The sequence below is a fragment of the Palaemon carinicauda genome, chromosome 22 (assembly GCF_036898095.1).
Source record: "Palaemon carinicauda isolate YSFRI2023 chromosome 22, ASM3689809v2, whole genome shotgun sequence".
Lineage (NCBI taxonomy): Eukaryota > Metazoa > Arthropoda > Malacostraca > Decapoda > Palaemonidae > Palaemon > Palaemon carinicauda.
Window position 1 is genome coordinate 46919027 of NC_090746.1, and position 21305 is coordinate 46940331.

Genomic DNA, 21305 nt, shown 5'->3' on the forward strand with positions numbered 1-21305 from the left:
TCCTAAGACGGGCATTACGGAAGACTTGAAGTTATGCCCAGTACGGACGATCAGAAAATACCTGGAAAGGACAGCTCATCTCCGACCAGGTAACAAGAACCTCTTCGTTTCCACAGGTGTTAATAGGAAGCAAGTTTCCAAGAACACCATTTCCTTCTGGCTGAGACAAGTCATTGCTAGAGCCTATGAAGAGGATAAAAAGGCAGTGCCAGGCACTCCCCGCCCCCATGACATCAGGGGTCTGAGCACCTCCTTGGCCTTTGAGAGAAACATGGCGGTGGGGCAGATCCTGCAGGCAGGCACTTGGTCGCACCAGTCGACCTTTACTGCCCAGTACCTCAAGGATTATTCAAGAAAATCCTTGGACGGGTTCTCCATTGGGACAGTCATTGCCGCCCTCCAAGCTGTGTAGCGGTAGGCCAGAGGCTGTCCCCAACGATGAACAAATTCTTCGCGACTACATCAGGAGAAAATCGTCAGAAGAAGTTTTAAGAGGTGAGTCTTAGATAATAGCGTAAGGTTGCGCAGTTACCCTCGCTCCGCACTCTGATAGGCCCCCGCATTCCATAGCCCTCTAGGCACTACGTGCCGAGTCAAGTGTCAGAATAGCACTCCCGCCTCCTAAAGTATAAGTCTCCAAAAGAAAGTAGTTCTCGGTAAGTATTTTGTGTTGGAAAAAATCAAAAATTTTAAGTAATTTTTATTTTTCCTAACATACTTACCGAGAACTACTTTCGGGTAATGGCCCTCCCTTCCGTCCCCGAGTGCCATCCTTCCATTGCCAAGTTGGGCTAAGCGACGAACTTAATGAGGACGCTGACCCAGAGAAGCAGTGACCTGCCCTAATCCTGCCCTCAGGGCGCATTCCTTGGTGGCGGGGGTAAGCCTATGTAGAGCGGAGTAAGGGGGGGTAACGGCGGGAAAAACCTTGGTCGAGAAAGAGGGATCACAAGTGACTCCAAAAGAAAGTAGTTCTTGGTAAGTATGTTAGGAAAAATTAAAATTACTTAAAATTTTTGATATATATATATATACATACATACATACATACATACATACATACACACACACGCATACACATATGCATACATGCAAAGATTCCCTGGTAAGTCATTGCTTTGCTTCAAGCCATTAACCACTAGAGTTTCTCCTTACACTACTAGAGTTATATGTCTATTGAAAGGAAAGATTGGATGTTTTAAGTTTGATGGGTAAATGTCGATAAACTCAGATAGGGAAGAAGCCATGTGAACATCAAGGGAGCATAGAAATAAGAAACTTTATCATTAAAATTCTACTTGTTTATCTATAATTTGTTCCGTAATGGAATACAAACCTACGCTATTTATATGGGTATTACTTTCGGTAAAGTTGAATGGATGAAACAAAATTAGCGAAGGTCAACCATTCATCCCGCTAGTTAACGGTTGGGGTGGGGGGTAGTAACTACCCCTCTCTCTCGCACACCGGTGAACATACTTAACTTTGCTTTTGGCACGAATGATCGACGGTTGCTTCTGCTCCTCATCCGATCTTTTTGTACTTCCATTAAACTTGTGCTTTCTCTTACAGATTGTGTATGTGTGTGTGAGTGCCGTTGTTTTGTCAGTCTTGTGCACCTACACTGTTCCTGAGGGTCACTCCTGTAGTACCTTTATGTCTTCCGAGGATACCGATCTCCACTGTCTGTGTCTTACTTGTCAGGGCAGCGTTGTACGGAAGATAGTAAATGTATCGAGTGTCAGGAGTGGTCTGCCTCCTAGTTGGGGAAGTTGGGGTGATGGCGGAAGAAGTCTAAAAGGGACTTTGAAGCAGAAGAAACCCAAAGTTTCTTCTTCCGCTCCCTGACTTTCCTCCGAAGCTTTTACTTGAGCGGTTCCCTCTGGCTATCAATCGAGTCATAGTCTAGACCCTTTCACACCTGGTCAACAGCGGTCCTCGAGAGAAAGTGTCGCCTCCCCTAACAAGGTGGCCCCGCTCTTTCCCCCCTCCCCCCATAGAGATCTTGCCTCTTTTTCCTTTGTCTCGGGTGTGGCCATCCCTGTGTTTTTCCGGTCCGCCTTCCAAGGAGGTGTTGCTTGGACTTCTTCAGGGAGGTGCGGGATTGCAGCATTCTTCTGAGTCTGAGGACGATCCGTTGTCTCTAGTTTAGACGGTCGTTTCCGAGCCTTCGTCCGTCACCCTGCCTGCTAACTCCACTCTTGTCTCTTCCTCTTCTCCATCAGCCGCCGCCGCCGCCGAGGACTGCGCTTCCCCTCCCTAGGATTCGACGGAGGATGAAAGTCCAAGGCAAGTCTCTCCAGTAAGTAATCACCTCCCTCGTTCGTGAAGGAGACCGTTCACAGAGAGTACTCTTCGGGGGCCTTCTGCTGACCTGACCTGTCTGATCCTGTGGAGGCTCGTCGTCGTGGTCGCCGCCCTCTCCGAACTCGCCCATTTCTTCGCCTCAGTTATGCTTCTTCACCTAAGGTAAAATGTCGACTGTTTGTTTCATCAGCTTTCTTTTCAGAAGATCCTCCTGATTCGTCCGATTCTCGGCACCCCTGCACTCTCCTGCTCGTCAATGAATCTTAATTCGTGTGTCACCGACGAGGTTTCGTTCGCGATCCTCTCCCGATGGTGATCGCCCTACTATAGATAGTCAGTCGGCTTCTTGCTGATCTCCAGCTCGCCATTCTCTGACTCGCGATCTCCTAGATGTTGTTCTCTTGCTCACTGCTCACCTGCTAACTGATTGCCTGCTCGCAGTTCTGTTCACCGATCGCCTGCTCATCACTTACCCGATCGCCGATCGCCGATCACCTGCTCACCCTTCACCTGCTCGGCGATCACCTACTCACTGCTCATCTGCTTGCCGATCCCCAATTCAACGGTCTCCCATTCTTCAGGCCCTGGTAGCTGATATTCCTTTTCATCAGCCTTCACCAGTTTCCCAACAACTTTCGGTCTCCCGTCGTCACACTCTGTGCTCGATAACGACTCGTCATTCCTCTTTGAAGGAGAGTAAGACTACATTTCGCCACCAACCTTCTGGGCGCCGTTCCCCATCTTGTCAATCTCCAGCCAGGCGCCGTTCGCCAACTGATCACCGATAGCCGACCCGACCCATCATCCTGCAGCTCATACTTCATCTCTTTCTCCAAAGAGATCAGCCGAACGACAGGCTTCTTCGGTGTGGACCAAGAGCGAGTACGTCTCATCAGAGTAACGGTGACGACACCAGTCTCCTATGCTGCTTAGGGAGGAACATCTCAAGACGAGGAGTAGATAGGCAGTCAGACCTTTATCTCCTCGAACTTCGGCTCCTTCTAGGAAGCATAAGGCTTCTCTCCATCGTTCACCGTCACCCCATTCCCCTCCTCTTAAGCACACCACATCACGCTCTCCGGGGCGGAACAGTACGATCTGGCGATAGACAGTTTGGCACTCATTGTTTTAGCGATGAGCTGTTTTGGCGCCAAGAGACATACTTAAGGACCATCTGCAAATTTGTGTCTTGTTTAGTGATTACCTCATTACACCAAAGGCTCGTATGATTTGAGAATTTTAATATTAAACCAGTTATTACGATATTCAAGTCTTGTTTAGTTCTCCCTATACTATACGCCCCATTACCTAATAAGCGTCAAACAACACACGTGAAAATGTTTCGAATGATAACTGAGATGTCTGCAGAGCTGATACCAAAGGGCATTTGTTGTGATTATGAACAAGCAGCTTTTTCTGCAATGACAGAATGTTTTCCGGATGTGGAGTTGAAAGGCTGCTTCTTCCATTTTGCACATAATATTCATAAGCACCTGAAGCAACTTGAGTTCCAACATTTGTATAATAATGACCCCGACTTCTCAGTAAATGCCAAAATGATCGTTGCTTTATCTTTTGTACTTATTTCTCACATGGATGTTTACATCGATGCTTTGGCGCAATATTTACCTGATGAACTCCAGCCGTTAATGAACTGGGTCGAAGATAATTATGTAGGAAGACCTCTGAGAAGGGGAAATGGCCGACATTCACCAATTTTCTCTACGCAAATGTGGAATATGTATAGTCGAACGATATTAGGGCAGGACAGGGCAAACAATCATTCTAAAGCTACGCACAGGAAAATCTATGCAGAACTTGGAATGAACCACCCAGTTATATGGAAATTCATCGATGACATAAAGAGAATTCTGAAAGGTCTCAATTCTTATTATGAACAACTAATGGCTGGGAATCCTCCTGCTCGAAAATGCTTAAAATACATTAAGACTGATGAACGCATTTTAACTATAGTACAGCAGTTTGATTCACGGGAACCACTGGAATAATTACGTGGTTTGGCATATAACTATGAAATTCATTAACATGTTGGTGGAAATATTTAATTTTATTTCACTTTTGTAGCATTTTTAAACTGTATTGCTGAAAATAAATAGGACTTTTTTATTTTTATGTTATTTTTGATCCATGTAATATATATAAACACACACACATATATATATATATATATATATATATATATATATATATATATATATATATATATATCAGGTCAGAAAATTTTCAAGCTGTCGCCATATGGGCTAGCGCCAAAATAACGAGCGTCAAAACGGCGGCGCCAAATCATCGTCGTCAAAAGAGCGGCGCCAAAACGTACTGGACTCCTCCGGGGAAGGGAAAAAAGGCAAGCAGCAGGAATTTAAGATTCCCAAGCTTCTTGGCCCTCGGAAGGAGTCCACAGAGCGGAAGGAGGGCAGGTCACAGCGACCTTCTTCATCATCATTGGTAGCTAAGACTCCGTTACAGCATTCCTCCTTTTTCTTTTCAGGGGATCTCACGGACAGTGTTTCCATCGGACAACAACCGTCCTTTTTTGCCTTGGTCAGGGCAGTTCCTCACACTTGTCCTTCGGGTCTGCAATCATCTCGCCCCCTTGGAAACTTTCAGCGTTTCCCGGGAAGAACCTTTGCCTGCCCTGCCAAGACAAACCTCCACTGTTTCGTCCTCCCCTGAAGAGGAAGAGAGGAGTCCAGAGCGAAATACCTTCGATCAGGGTCAAGTTGACCCCTACCAGATCTTCTGGTTCATCTCCTTCTCACTCTCCTAGGTCTCACTCGTCATCGTCATAAGATGCCCCTTGTCGGGAAGAATCCCTTTCAGATTCTCTTTGATCCTCCCCCTAGCAAGGAAGCTCCGTGCGATGGCATAGCAACTGCATTGAAACCTGCGGAGGAATCCAGCCTTCCCTCGTCAGACAGCCTGCAGAACGTCCTTCTTGCTAGAACTTTTGTTCTGGACACCTTCTTCTCTCCTAGGAGGGAACCGAAGGATTCAATGACGGTCCTGAAATCCTCATCGTAGATTCCTAAACCCTGCAGACGGGGTCAGGATATCATCCTGCCATCACAACGACCACGACCCACCCCAAGATTCAATTCCGTGGGTGGATGACGACCTTGCCGTTAGTCCAAACAAAGTGGAGCAGAGTGAGTCGGAACATGCCTTCTGGTAGGTTCTGATCTTCATCAGGTCCCTCAACGGAGTGGCAGATCCAATGTTGCCGCCGCAAGAGGGCAAAGACACAGTCCTTGATTGTGTCTTCTGGACTCAAAAACCCTTGAAGTCCAGTCCGACTTTGTTCTGGTCTCAGGAGCAGAAGAGTGCCAGGCGTAAGGTTTTCACCCAGCTCACCGACTTCTCTGAGACACTTTGTTTAGGCGTTAATGACCTTCGACATCAGGATGCCAGAGAACTTAAAATCATTCATTCATTGTCCTCAAAACTCCTCCCACATCCGGGTGTCTAGCAGAGGAGGTATAACAAGGTCCTTAACCAGCATCTTCTACTCTTCCTCTACACCATTCCTTAGAGGAATTGACAAAGGGAATTTCTCTGGAGAGACTATCCGGGCTTGAAGTCTCATTTTCGTATACGGAGATCCTGAACCAGGAGAAGGTCGCAAAGTATGGTCACTGGGGAACCTGGTGCAGACTAGAGATATTTCTAAGAAAGGCACCAGGAAGGCGATAAAGACCTTCTTCCTCTCGGGCACTTGGACTATCGAATTCCTCGCCCACCAAGTTGTACTCTTGCGGGCTAACATCATCCTGCAGCGCAGGGACTCGGCAGTCTAGCGTTTCCATCATCAGGTTCCCCATGTTCATTCAGAATGAAGACCGCAGACGCGGTAAGACCACAGGATTTCATGTGCACACTGGACCTAAAGGACCCGTACTTCCAGATCCCAATCCATACCGTCTTCATGGAAGTACCTCAGATTCAAAGTAGACGACAAGAAATACCAGTTCAAGGTGCTGTGCTTTGGTCTTTCCATAGCACCTCAGGTCTTCACAAGAGTGTCCGACCTTGTGTCATATTGAGCTCACAGGATCGTCATCCGTCTCCTCCGTTATCTGGATGACTAGCTAATCCTAGCAGACTCAGTGGCAACCCATCTTCAGCACAGAGACAAACTTTTGAGGCTTTGCCAATATCTTGGGATCAAGTAAACCCCAATAAGTCACACATGCTTCCCTCTCAACAACTGGTATACCTAGGATTGATAATAGACACCAACCTTCACAAAGTTAACGACAGGGTAGTGAGGCTGAGGAAGGTCGCAAGACCTTTCCACAGACGAGAAAAGCTCCCAGCCCAGAAGTGGCTGTCTCCTCGGGTACCTATCATCTTTCACCCGTCTAGGTTCCAACGGCCGCCTCAGGATTCGATCTCTCCGATGGCGACTGAAGCCCACCTGGAATCAGGCCCTAGATTCCCCAGACATCTTGATTCCCACGAGATCAGAGGAATGGACGCACCTCGAGTGCTGGGTGGCAGACGAAAATCTGCTTAAAGGGCATCGACATTCTCGTCTCTCTCTCTCTCTCTCTCTCTCTCTCTCTCTCTCTCTCTCTCTCTCTCTCTCTCTCTCTCTCTCTCCGATTTGTTACTCTTTACGGATGCATCAAAAGAAGAGAGGGGGTCCCACATGACCTCAGGCCTTTGGTCAGAGTTCATATAGTACCAATAAATCAAATCTCTAGGAGATGAGGGGCACTTTCATCATGGCCCTTAGAGAGTTCCATTAGCTCCTAGTGGGCCATTCAATGGTGGTGATGAGCAATAACACCATAATAGTGGCTTACATCAATAAGCAAGGCGGTACTTTTTTGCAGCCCCTCTCCCATCTCTCTGTAGAAGTACTGAGATGGGTAGAAATCCATTCGGTAACGTTATCAGCTCGCTTCATTCATGTGGTGGCCAATGTGGTAACGTACCTGACTGGTGAACGCCAGACTGGGGTTTGAGTCCCACTTAAACTCAGTTTCTTTGGTCACTGCAACCTCACCATCCTTGTATGCTAAGGGTGGTGGGTTTGGGGGAGCCTATAGGTCTTATCTGTTGAGTCATCAGCAGCCATTGCATGGTCCTTGCTTGGGTGGAGAGGAGTGTTGGGCACAGATCATAGGGCTTTGTCCCGCTCGACAGGGCAATGTCACTGTCCCTTGCCTCTGTCATTCATGAGTGGCATTTAAACCTTTTAAAGGAATGTGCTCGTGGACAACCTGAGCAGAGTGACTCAGATAGTGGGTTCCGAATGGTCTTTGGATCAACTAGTAGCCAGGAAAGTCCTGACTTTGTGTGGTTCTCCGACTGTGGATCTGTTCGCAACGGCCCCGAACTTTAGGCTCTCGATGTACTGCTCTCCAGACCCAAACCCCAAGGCTCTCTGACAAGATGCATTCCAGCAATGGTGAGACAACATCGACGTTTACTTGTTCCCCCCGGCCCCCCCTGTTCTGCCTGATGAGGAATGTCCTAAAGAAGACCAGAACATCGGTCAATCTGTTAATGACCCCCATAGCTCTGCTATGACATCACACGGAAGGGTTTCCAAACCTTCTGCAATTCCTCATGGAGCCTCCGAGAAAACTTCCTCCACGGCACAATCTACTCGAACAACCACAGACCAACATCTTCCAAAAAGCAGTAGCTTCGCGTCAACTTCACGCCTGGAGACTATTCAGCATCTACTCTTTCAGAGAAGCTTTAAGAATGTCGGGACACCTCTAAAGTCATCACCAGCAGTCTACCAGGCGAAGTGGAATGTCTTCTGTGGTTGTTGTCGTGGAAGGGGTATCTCTCTTCTCAATGCCACTATTCCAGTAATAGGCTATCACTCATTCTTGAGTCTTGCCTTTAGACTGAATGGAGTAGACATTTCCTCTTAGCTGGAACTATCACTCCTAATTCGGAGTTACTAACTTACTTGTCCTCAGTCGGAAGTGAGACCTTTTCCTTGGACGTGGTTTGGGTGCTTTGGTTCCTTAAGAGGACCGTTTGCTGTGGTGTTTGACATAACTTTAAAAAATTTAAAATCGTTTTATTGCAGAAACATACCGTACATGCTCTCCAGATGTTTCAGCCAATTATTTTTACAAATAATGAGGATAAAGCAGTCTGTAAATAATGATGTCATCCTTACTGTGTTATCTGCATGACTGAGTTTGACAGAATTGTCTTTGTGTCTTTATTATGCATATATGTAGTGATCTTTCACTTATGTTTCGAAATCTCATACGTCTGGCAGAGATGGAATGCATTGGTAGAGGGTAGGCTAATGCAAACTATGATCTACGAGAAGACCAGTCAGAGTTTCAAAAGACATATAGATGTTACGATGCATGTGTGTTTCTTTACTTCCAGTTCGTATGTATATTGTGTTTCTACAACGTCCTCAAGAACTCTATAGCAAGGCCAATGTTACCTAAGGTCAAAGAAAGAAAAAAAAAGTAAGCAGAGAGCATAAAAAAAGACCCAAGAAGAGAGGGAAACATAAAAAAGAATACAAAGCTGGAACATTCTAACTAAAACTCTGGCAACTCATGACACCCTTACACCAAGTGTAATAGTAAACATGGGGTTTAAATATCTCTTTTAGGGTGCCTAGGAATAAACAATGAAAGTACAAAGTAAGGTTATCATAATAATGGTATTTTGATTCTTTAAGAAAAAAGTTGAAATTTATAGCAAATCTCTGGGAGCTCATACAGTTGGACCTCGTTGATCACGGTTTCTTGCTTCGCGGTTTCGGTTTTTGCAGCCAAGGAGACAAAAAAGAAAATTAAATACTTTTGATGATTGTTTACCCAACATCAAGAATTGGATTTCTAATTGTTGGCAATAGCATTAGGATGGCCAAGAACAATACAATACCTATTAAATAAATATTCTCATAAAAATTGCGATAAAATGCATGCTTGGCGATGATTTCAAATAGCCCACGCTCATTTACACTGGGAGTGCTGCGTGCCACTACTTATCTCTACACCCAGCTGGTCCTACCTCTTTCTGTACAGTGTGTATCCATTTACTGTGCTATAAAATTACAGCTATATTCTAAATAAACCGGATTTTGATTAAATTGGTGTTTCACTTAACTGTATCCAATATTAATGATGTAATATTCACATTTTAATATCGTATTTATAATTAAAGACTGCGAATTATAATCTTATGTATTGTTTACATTCAAATCTGCTTAGTCCGTCGTCAACCTATTATTCACTTTCACGATATTATCCCACTGATATGATAATTCACTTTCACAGAATTACCTCACTGATGTAACCTATCATGGATATTAGTATGATATCGCCTTCACATTATTATTGTCTTTTACTTATCATTATATCCTTAATCCTTTTCTCAATTCCTTCCCAAATCCATTTCTTACATTTACTTTGCTCTTCCACACGCATCTACAACATATTATTCCAACTCTTTTGATTCTCTTTATTTTTTGCGATTATATTCATCTCTTTTCTAGCATTCTTTTTTCATTTTCATCTTATTAATCATTCTAAATACCTTTCTTATCCCTCATTCCACGTATTCCCATTCCTATTTTTCTTTCCTTCTTCTCGCATATCTCAAATTCATTGATTTCACTAATTTATTTGAATTAGCGTAGATTTGGCTGAGGGGATGCGCCCCCGCCCTGTCTCGTCTCTTTATCATATTGTTTCGTCCTTTTCTCTCCCTGGTGTTTCACTTAACTATATTCAATAGTAATGCATGTAATATTCACATTTTAGTAATGTATTTATAATTAAAAACATAGCGAATTATAATCTTATGCATTTTTTACATTCAAATCAGCTGATCAACCCTGCCTATAGTCAAACCATTTTAGGAGCGAACTCGGAGGCCATTTGCGGCGTTGCCAGTTCTCTTGGGTCATTTTAAAAGCCCACCAAGCTTGACCGCTTTAATCTATGTGCGAGCCAAGAAAATTAGAAAAGGGTCAGCTGATAAGTCATTCACCCGGATTTGAACGGTCTAAGAATATAATCCTTTAATTTGATACTCTTTGTTTTCAGCCACGTTGTGACAAGTTGAAACTCTTAGATATAACAAAAAGCAAAATTGTTATAAAAATATTATCACTTACAAAAATAATCTTAATTTTGATATCAAAGAAATTAATTTCTTAATTCTGATTGATTATTAAAAATCAGGATTCTTTAAAAAGGAATTAACTAAGTTTAATATAGTATATTTGGTGATTGTATTGTTTTAGAATTTATTTAATTAAGGGACAAAAATTTTTTACATCAAAGGTTCAGTTAGCAAACGTGGTTATGGTGACTCTTCGACAGATGAAGTTTGTTTTATTACAAAAGATTCAAAGAAATAGTTAATACAGACGTCATTTTTCATGTCTTGCTTTAGAATGTTATCAGTATGCTTAATAGCCTTGACCCAATTTTCCTTGCAAATCTGAAACAAACTCGTTTTTGATATGTTGGTTGCATCTGTGACCCGTTTGATTGCTTGATCAATTCCAAATGTAAGTTTCATTATCCTTTTCCCATTTAACAAAAAAAACTGATCAGACATTGCATGCCATTTTTCTTTCTTTTGGGTGAAAAACACAATGCTGGGAACTCTCTCTGGTGTTTACGGAAGGCTATTGTGCGAGACAATGAATGGGTAGCTAATCTTCAAGCATTTAATAGAATTTGACCAAAGGTCTCAGTGAACTGACCCAGTGAAGATGTGGCAACGTGTATGCCATATCGCCTAGTTTGTCATTTTCCTTCCCTTTTCTTTGTGAAGCGAAGGCATCGGGATTACAGAGAAAAATGGTTCTACTCTAGTCCTTCATTAACCTCAATTTTCCGATCAAATAACTCCCTTATTAATATGGCATGCTACAGAAGGATATTTCATATTTACTAAAAGAAACCATTATTACTTGATCTATCATTTTCCAGTTAGCATATTAATTCCAATAGTTTTATTTGAAATGCTTCTCATATTTTATTTACTTGTACTGTTGAGTTGAATCGCATAACATTAACCTGAGTTTCATTCATGTTGCTGATGCACAATATTTTATAGTTTTCAGCTGTGTGGTGCTTGATTATAAAGCCTTAATAGAAACTTAGCAAAGAAAAGAAGTTTTCTTTAATTACACACACCCACACATACACAGCATATGACTGATTTGAAATTTTCTGGCATCCTGACATCGAAGAAGAGAGAACTAATACTCTCTCTCTCTCTCTCTCTCTCTCTCTCTCTCTCTCTCTCTCTCTCTCTCTCTCTCTCTCTCTCTCTCTCTCTCTCTCTCTCTCTCTAAATGTTCGATTTCGTTTGGGAAGCATTATTGCATTTTAGAAAATTACGGTTATTTAAATAGTTACTTGTGCTTTATTAAAACATTTATGTGATTTTGTTTTTAAATTTTGGGTGTATTTTAGCAATCTAAGTATTTTGGGTACCGTGATCACATCAGCTGATCTGACTATGGCACCCAAAATACTCAGATTGATAAAATACACCCTAAATTTAAAACCAAAGCACATGAATGTTTTATTAAAGATCTATTAACTATCTTAGTAATAATAATTTTCTAGAATGCAATAATGCTTCCAAAATAAAATTGAAGAGAGAGAGAGAGAGAGAGAGAGAGAGAGAGAGAGAGAGAGAGAGAGAGAGAGAGAGAGAGAGAGAGAGAGATCAGCTGTTGAAAAGTAATCAAATGCATAGTTTTTGTTTATGTATTTAGAAGAAACCATTATTATCGAGAAATTTTAGTTTTCAGTTTATAAAATAAGCAGTATTTCTGTTTAAGAAAGTATAGATAACACTGCGTAAGAGAGAACACATAGTATGTTGTCATGCTTCTAGAGTAGTGGCATAGGCTAGGAGTCTTGAACAAAAACACCAAACACTTACAGTAAGTACAGTTAAGCCTGTCTGTAGTAATATTACTGTACATATATTATAGTAATATACAGTACAGTATCAGTGAGTATTACGTTACAGTACAGTATTACCAGAAAGGAGCAACTTTTGTTATACAGAACAGTAAGGGGAGGATGACGACTCTGTAAACTTTACCTTGCACAATACTGTAATGTAACCTTACTGTGTCCAGTATGTAGTGTACACGTGTGCAAATGTACTGTTCACTGTACATATAATTATAAATTGTTGTAGAAACCAAATTAAAACAATATTAGGCAGTATTTACTGTTAATCACCAGCTCGGGCACCCGCTAGTGGCAAGGGGCAGTTACTTTTTTAGGTTAGGAGTTAGCCCACACTAGTATTGTATTTATTCGGGAAAATTCGCTCATCGCGCCTGTGTCTGTAACTCAAAAGCATACTTACTCACACTTAGGTACATTTTTCTTATTCATTATTCAATTTTAGAGAGATAATTGAAAAGAGGAATAAAAATCCTACAATTTTGTATAACAATTTTGATTTTCCTTTTTCTCTTTTTTTCATGATTATTTTACGTCTAGACGAAGAAAATTAAGAAAAAATTCGTTATAAAAAAAGAAAGTAAAATCGAAAATCTGTCACATAGAATTATTCAATTTATAAAGAAGTTTTGATGGTATGATTTTCAGTAGAATTGGGGGCATATTAATGGAGAAAAATTTACCTAAATTATTTTTTAATATGATTTTGCTAATAAATCATAGTTATTGATCAATTGACTTGAAATTTTTATATGATGAAGGTATTATACATGTCTAAAACACAATTAAAAATTGTGTATTGTGAATTAAAAAAAAATGCATGACATAGCGGACGGTCCCCTTAAGGAGCCATCCTACGAACCATTACACCAGGCAACAGATCGCCACCTCATTTGGGAGACGGTGATCCTGCTCGTGCTGGCCTCATCCAAGAGATTCAACGAACTTCATGGTTTCGTACAACCTCGCCCATTTAAGGGGATGGGGAGAGGTAACCTTCAACTTCGTTACAGAGTTTATAGCCAAGACCCAGAATCCGGTAGTAGCGGATCCTAGATTCGACTCCTTCTAGATGTCGAGTCTGTTCTGTAACCGACGACCCAGATCATCTGTTACTCTGCCCAGTAAGGTGTTTGAGGCTCAACCTCAAAAGAAGAGTAGAAGCAGCTTGTCCTCGAGTGCCCTCTTTTCATCAGCACAGGGAGGACCAAGAGAAGGGTCACTAAGAACACAATTTCAGAGTGGATTCGCAAGGTCATTGATCTAGCACTGAATCCAGATCCACCAACATGTCGACCCGGAGCTCATGACATCAGGGGCATCACACATTTCTGGCCTTCAGACGTAACTAATCTGTGGTGCAGGCTCTACAAGTGGGCATGTGGAAACAACAGACAATGTTTACCGCCCACTATCTACAAGATGTGACCCACAGGAGACTCGATACGTTCTCTATTGGTCCTTTGGTGGCTGCTTAACAGCTCCATATTGGACAAGTTGCAGAGTATCACCAACACATCAACCCAGAGATCTTGACGTCAGGGGCATCGCACATTTCTGGCCTTCAGATGTAACTATTCTGTCACACAGGCTGTACAAGTGGGCGTGTAGAAACGACAGACAGTGTTTACTGTTCACTACCTACAAGACGTGACCCACAGGAGACTCGATACGTTCTCTATTGGTCCTGTGGTGGCTGCTCACAGCTCCTTATTGGACAAGTAGCAGAGTATTGAGGGGATTGGTTACCAGGTTTTTAGTCTAAATGAATGTAAAGGAATGACTGGGTCCTTTCTTTTCTTCATCCTTTCCTCTCCTGGGGAATTCAACATCCAGGGTCCTCAAACCACTGCAGGTAGACTATTGCTCCCTTGTGTATCCTAGTATTGTGTCAATAGTGTTGCATCCCCATATCCTGGTGTGGTGATATTGGGAAGGTTTTGGTGCCTTCAGATGTCTTTACCTTGACAGTCACATTGCTAGTATCTCCACACACAGCTTGCGTAGGCTGCAGACGTTGCATAGCAAGGTTAAGGAGGTGTTAGTGTTTCCTTCTTTTTGTACATCACACACAAAAGAGGAATCCCGGGCAAAGCCTAAAACCAGAATGGCAGGGACGTCCACCCTCCCAAGGGGTGAGTCATACCTATATAATTAGCATAGGTTTGTATTCCAGCTATTTGTTCAAACTTGCCCACCAAACCAGCCCCCCTTAAAATCCTACCATCAAGCAAAGTGAAGTATAATCACTGGTGTGTGAGCGAGAGGGGTTGTTACCAATCCTCCCCCCCCCCCCCAACTATCTGCATGGGTGGTTAACCCTTGCTAATTTTCTAATTGCTTGTCCTTTCAGCTTCGTCGAAAGTAATACCCATATAAATAGCTGAAGGTTTGTATCATTAGGAAATATATAAATTGTTTCCAAATTTGTCATTTTAGGGCTATGCGAAATCGTGGTTTGGAGATCTGTCCTCTTGAGTCGTGGGAATTGAGTTTGGATATTAGATCACTGATGCAGCAAAGTGGCTTGTACTCCCCTAAGTTACAAAACATGCTTGTTAGTGTACATCGTGCTGTTAATGAAGTCCTACCAGGTAATTATTATATAATTGTTTTTATCTATTCTGGTGAAATAAGTGAATACTGTACATTTAATGATTATTTGTGAGTGCATATATATAGCATCAGTTGCCAAGAGATTAAATATTAGACAGTTTGATTAGGAAGTTAGAAATTGTCATGATTAGTTTTATAGGCTGATTTAAACAATAAACTATTTGAAAACTTTTACATTATTACAAAACTTACTTTTGCATTCTCATCATGCCTTTATCCACTGAGTTTTCAGTGCAAAAGGTATGCCTCCTTGCTTTGTATGTACAAAATTGATCAATCTTTATGCTCTCAAGAGTACGTTGTTTGTGATTAACCATTGAGGAAGATGTTATATCATTGTGGATTGAACATGTATAATCACTTGCCAGAGGTATTTTGTGTAGAAGTAAATATATTATGACTCTGGAGCAATGAGCCAAATATCTTCTTGAATTAAATATGTTTAATCACTGCTAAGCCAGAGCATTTTCTGTGTCAAGTTGAATGTTTGATCCCATGGGCCATTGAAGCAAATATCTTGAATTAAATATGTTTAATCACTGTTAAGCCAGAAGTATTCCTTTGTGAAAGTCCTTGCTCTCATCTGTGACTGGAAAGGGGCGGGGAAGGCATCCTTGACACTTCCTTCAGGGAGAACCTCAGTCATTGATTGGCCCTTCAGTGTTCCTCAAGGCTGTCTTTGGGGTTGCCTATGTTGGATCTTGTTGATTTGGCCCTGGATCAAGTTGACGATCACATCTGTGAATCTGAGAACTCACTTGAATGCAGTTGGTCAAATAAGAACCTGCCCTACTCGTCTCTCAAGGTAGGAAAGATTTTATACTCCAGAGAATGCTACATCAGGCCCTCTGCAGATTAACTTTTCAGTGTGCTCACTGACGCGGGAGGACCTTTAGACACACGAGGTGGAAGGTATGTCATTCTCGGGTTCCAATTCGGTGGCCATGAAATTGTCTGCCATGGCTTCCATCTGTGTAGTCTCCTAGTTCGACCAGTGGTCAGGACCAGTATCGTACTCTGTAAAGACAATGGGGCTATGAACCTCAGAGGCTTTGATGATGTACAGGAGTCTCATGCTATCTGGTGGGAAGGCTGTAACCATCCTGGCTCACTAGTCTATAAATCAGGGATAAATGGGTTTTTGAAGAGATTAAGTGGTTTTGTCTCCCGTTTCTCAAAATAAGTTACCCAGAGAAAGAGAAATTCATCAGTGTGGGGTGCTACATCTTTCCTTCTTAGTTGTCATGAGAAGCAACGGTGGAATTTTGCAGGACTCTGATCCAGCATGCTGTGTCCTTCAGACGTCGTGTCCCTTCAAAGGGAGTAGCGGCCAAGCCTTCGGGATCATAATCAAGGAATGGCCCTGCGCCCTCTCTGAGACCCCAATCAGCACCACCCACGACCTCTTCCCAAAAGAAGCCTGTGCATGCACAGCCCTTTCAAATTTCTCAACCTGGTCCTTTTAAGAAAGTGGGGAGGTAGAAAGAGTGGAGTAAGATGGAAATAGTGATGCTGGCGTTCTCCCTCTCCCTCTGCCGAGAATAGGAGAATGCTTATCTTGCCATTGGGAGCCTTGGCAGAGACATGGGGCCGAGCCGTGAGTAGTGAGTGTGCTTTGGGACTGTTACTTACTACCCTTTCAAGACCATCTGCCCCCACCATTTCATTTTTTGAAATAATTCCTCTACAATAATCCAACATAGTCAGGATGCCAGAGACCTTCAAATCATTCATTCATTCAAAGCCCTTGCCTTGCGGACAGAGGGGGAAGGGATGTTGGAGTAGTCTGTGATTGAAGTCATTTGAAACTGGTCTCTGGCCTTCTACAGTTGTTTTTTCCTGATGGAGAAGTTGCTTGAGACCTTTCCTCTGAATAAGTTTGTTTGTCTAGTAAAGTTCAGGTAGGAAACAGTACAGTCTGTGGTGTCTTCCGTCAGAGAGGGAGACTATGCTTTCAGTGGACCTGAAGGAGGCATACTTTCAAGTACTGTACCTGTTCATCAGTCCTCTCGAAAGTACCTCCACCTGTCCCTCCATAGTAGAGTGCACTAGTTCAAGTCCCTGTGCCTAGGACTGTGTTGAATTAAGAAGTAACGTCATACTGTCGTTCATGACCTATATTCTACATGGAAATGAATTGGAGTACTGTATAGAAAATAAAGACAAATCTCTGAAAAAAGAGAGACAAGTGAAAATTACTACTAGGAAGACTGCTATGCGTTGGCAAGGATATAGAACCCTTGTCAGTTATTTAAAATCCAGAACTGAGGGGTTGAGACCCTTGCTACCAATGGGGTTGTTGCTTTGTGTCCTGGCCACATTTTCTGTTAGCTCAGTCCCTCTATTTTCACAGGAATAGAATTCCATGGAGTTTCTGCAGGGAATCCATCTCTCCCCCAATTGTCAGGCATGGGTTTGGTGTAGCACACATTATCCTGGTGAACAAGAATCTGTTGGGGGGATATCATTAAGGCCAAGATGATTATATTTTTTCATTGGAAGAGCCTCAGTCCTGTGCATTAGCTGGTCATGTTATTTTCTGGGTAATGTGGTCATGACAAAGAGGAATCCATCATTCAAAGATCTTTATGTTGAATATAGTCAAGGAACTTGGTAGGATATTCACCAACACATATCCTCACTTTGAGAGATTTACTCCTGAGTTGTCCTTAGTAATGTTAATCTTGAAAATTAGGCTGAATATCTTTAATACCAGTAAGTTTTTGTTTATTTTTATACTAAATGTATGTCTTCATCAGGTAAGTAAATGGTGCAGCTATTTAAAGGTTTAGAGCAGTCCAATGTAGTTTCAATGATTAAAATCATGCCGTAAATATTATTTCAACTATATTTGGTTTTAACGGTTTCATTTGTTAGTAAATATACTACTGCTAGAAAAGGCTTTAAATTTTTTCAATTTATTAATTGACTATTCATTTGCTTAATTTGAACATAATTTTGTACATATTTATATGATTTTTTTCCTTTGTTTTTAGTTTATGAACAGTTCTGCATAAGTCATCTGAAACGAGTAGCATCTGTCACTTGTCATTTGATTCAATCTGGATATCGAGATGAAGTTGCTCTCATGAAAGCTGCTATGCTTATTTATTTGAGGTAAGATTTACTATACTTTATCGTCAAGAAAAGAATGTATACAGTATATTCATTTGATATGTTAAAACATTGCACAACATAGATTCTATCTTTTTTAGATATATTGTACAGTGCTATTGCTCAAATAGAATTTTATCTGCAACTTCTGAACCAAAATAATTTAATCTGTGGAATTTTGTGTAAATATCCTTTATATTTGCTTAAAAATATGGACTTTTATGAATTTACCCTGTTACATTTATGATAAATTGGCTAATAATTTTTAGTGAGGATTCATATTGATATTCAAAGTAATAGTAGCTATGATATAACTGCCAGCTGTATGATAATACATGGGTGATGAGATATTCTAAAGTAATAACATGGATTTGAGTGATATAGTATATTCCATACTCATAACATTGATGGTAAAATAATATCAAAAGTCAGTTGTTAGGCAAGGTGCATATTCAAAGGCAAAGATAATACTATCTGTGATGCGAGTGCAAATTGTATGACAATGTTTGAACTAAAAAGATAGTATTGTGAATTTTTTGTGGGGGGCGTATACTCAGAGATCATGAAACATTAGTAAACACACGTATTTAGTAATCTAGTATACTACATTCTCTAAATATGCAGCAGGTAACTTTTTATTATTGTTTCCACTCGTTGTGGGGAAGTAAGTAGGTTTGATTGAATATTGGGTAGTTATTGAAATATTAATTGCTCCTACACAACATAGAAACTATCGTCCTTTTAATAGGAAGATTATTTTAGTACGAGGTGGATAAGGTCTTTATAATTTTTCAACAAGTAGTTGAACAACTGATAGAGGCTGCACGTGAGAAGTCTCATCCCCCTTACCAGTCTGAATGCTTCACTTGAATTGACCGCTGACGAATATGGATGTACTGTCGAAGGTTGTGGATTGGAAGTTAAGCAAGAGATTTCTACTTGCCAGGGTGAAGGGAGACATTACACCAGTTGTAGAATCACACTCCCTCTGTACATCTTGTAGTTATCCCAGTCCACTGAGTGCAGGTCAAGGCCTCCTGTACAGTAGCAGGCATATGCTTTGTGGGAAAAGAAGCAAGCTAAGTCTTTACTGAGGTCAGTCGTGACAATAGCCAAGGAGACAGAAGAAGTTTTTTCTCTGGTTTAGTCTCCTTGGCAGTTACATCTACTGCAGTCACCCCTGGTTTGGTCCCTGGGGAGTATGATCAGGAGCAAGGAACTGTTGGATCATCATGAGCCAGCTTTTCAGGTTTTGGTGATGTGTGGTGTACCCCCGTGTTTGCATCACTCCTTCGGAAGCTGGTCGCCCGCTTCCTTGCAGACTGCTGATGAATAGTTCGAGCTAAGAAAGACTGGGGCATCATTAGGTATTTCAGGTAGCCCCTCCATGACTTTGATAAGAGACTTTATAGCTAGGCTACTTCTCCCCCCCCCATTTCCACCAGTGCTAATGCCCCATGATCCCAGTGAGGCCAGTAGTAAAAGGTTGTGTTGCCCCTAGTGTCAGGGACTCTGGTGGTTCCCCCTTCCAGCTCAAACGGACTGTGATGGCTCAGAGAGTGACACCTTTGTCGTCGGAAATAGTGTTGAGCCCGGGGTTTGGGAGTAAATGCATTTTGCCCCTGTTTATTAACCAGCCCCCTGTTACCCTACTCCTTTCCCTGAACCCCGTCACCCTGACCCTAGTCTGGTGGTCCGAGGACCATGTCCCCTGCTTCCTCTGGAGATGTGCCTCTGGCTTTGCTCATTGCAAGACCACAGGTCCCTGTGATTGTGCCTTCCCTATTCCCCATTAGAGTGTGTTCCAGTGTTGTGGCTTCGGTTGGAGCAATCCATGTGGTATCTTCTGAATGAGCGTCATCGCCGATGGTCGCTCAGAAGAGTAAGAAATGTGTGCCTTGTTCTTCCTCATACTCTTCATGCTCTCAGCTCCGATTCATTCTTCTAATGAAGAAGAGGTTGAAGTAGTCCAGGAAGGCCAGTAAGAGACGTAAGAAGTCGTAAGGAGAGATTGATTGATTAATAGATTTGAGGTTTTCTGGCATCCTGATATCAAAAGTCATTGACGCCGATCGTAAGGAGAGAGCTCCTTTCAATACCGCCCCTATTTATGGGGTCCCGAGTGGCCTCCAGCCTGCATGGCCGGGCAGGAAAGGAGAGTAAGCCCTCATACACTTTGTGTTCCCAGGTTGATGGGGGAGCTTTGGCACCTTCCATCTCCCTTCTTTCCTGGACAGTGGCCTCTTGTTCTCCCTCTTCGAGCAATATTTTGTTTGAGCTGGTTGAGAGGATGGCACCATTGCTCGCTTGCGTGCAATGCAAGACCAAGAATTGGGAGTGGAGGGATTCTTTCCCCTTGCTTCAGGATCATGCTGTCTCCACGCCTTGATTACCAGAGAGTGGATTACATGTTACTCCTGCCCTCTCTGCTGTGATAAGTCCCAGTGATTCTTCTCCTCTTAGGGTGGAACAGGCTAATTTGTGGAGGAAAGGGGAATCACCATAACATCCTGTCACACCCTTTGGTCTGGCTGAGCTTTTGGATGCTTGGGGATCTGTATGTCCCGAAAACGACACGTCTGTGAATTGGTTCCTGTGGACACAGACTACCTTGAGTAAGAGATTTTCTTTATGAAGGTCCTTGCTCTCATCTGTGAGATCAATGTTATTGGAGATATAACCTTGATAATTTCTTCAGGGAAAACCTCGTTCATTATTTTGACACTTTTGGAATTGCCATGGTTAGATTTTGTTGATTTGGCCCTGGGTCAAGTTGGTGATCTGATCTGTAGATCTGAAAACTCGCTCGAGTCCAGTTTGTCAAATAAGATCCTGCCTCTTCCACTCTGTCCAATAAGATTCTGCCTCTTCCACACTGCAGTTTGTCCCGTCAGTATGAGCAATAACTGGGAAACACTCCTCCATGGAGTTGTCGCCAGTGGTTAGGATAGATGCCGGTAAACTCCAATTCAACCAACCAGTGGTCAGGAGCAGTAATGTACTTCACAAAGTCGATTAGGGGCTGAAGAATGTTTTGTTTGTCAATGAATTTCAGAATGGAAACAGTACAGTCTGTGCTGTTTTCCATCAGAGAGGGAGACTTCATGCTTTCAATCGACCAGAAGGACACATACTTTCAAATACAGATAGTCGTCGACTTGTAACTGTTCTCTTTGACGACCACTTTTTCTCTGTGATGACGTCACAAAGCTGTTGGACGTAACACATTAATAGGACAAATATTTCTTTAGAAGTAATCTATTTTCTTGTATAAAAATGAACTAATTTATCTTGATAAGTTAGTAT

The 21305-nt window shown here is 42.2% G+C and overlaps 1 protein-coding gene across 1 annotated transcript in view; it reads left to right on the top strand.

The window, feature by feature from the left end:
- Window positions 1-21305, top strand: part of LOC137616420 (midasin) — an 814866-nt gene that overhangs the window by 632758 nt on the left and 160803 nt on the right. The window contains exons 26-27 of the mRNA XM_068346159.1: window positions 14709-14863; window positions 17882-18002. Of these exons, the coding sequence (XP_068202260.1) occupies window positions 14709-14863; window positions 17882-18002 (276 nt within the window). The remainder of the gene's footprint in view (window positions 1-14708; window positions 14864-17881; window positions 18003-21305) is intronic.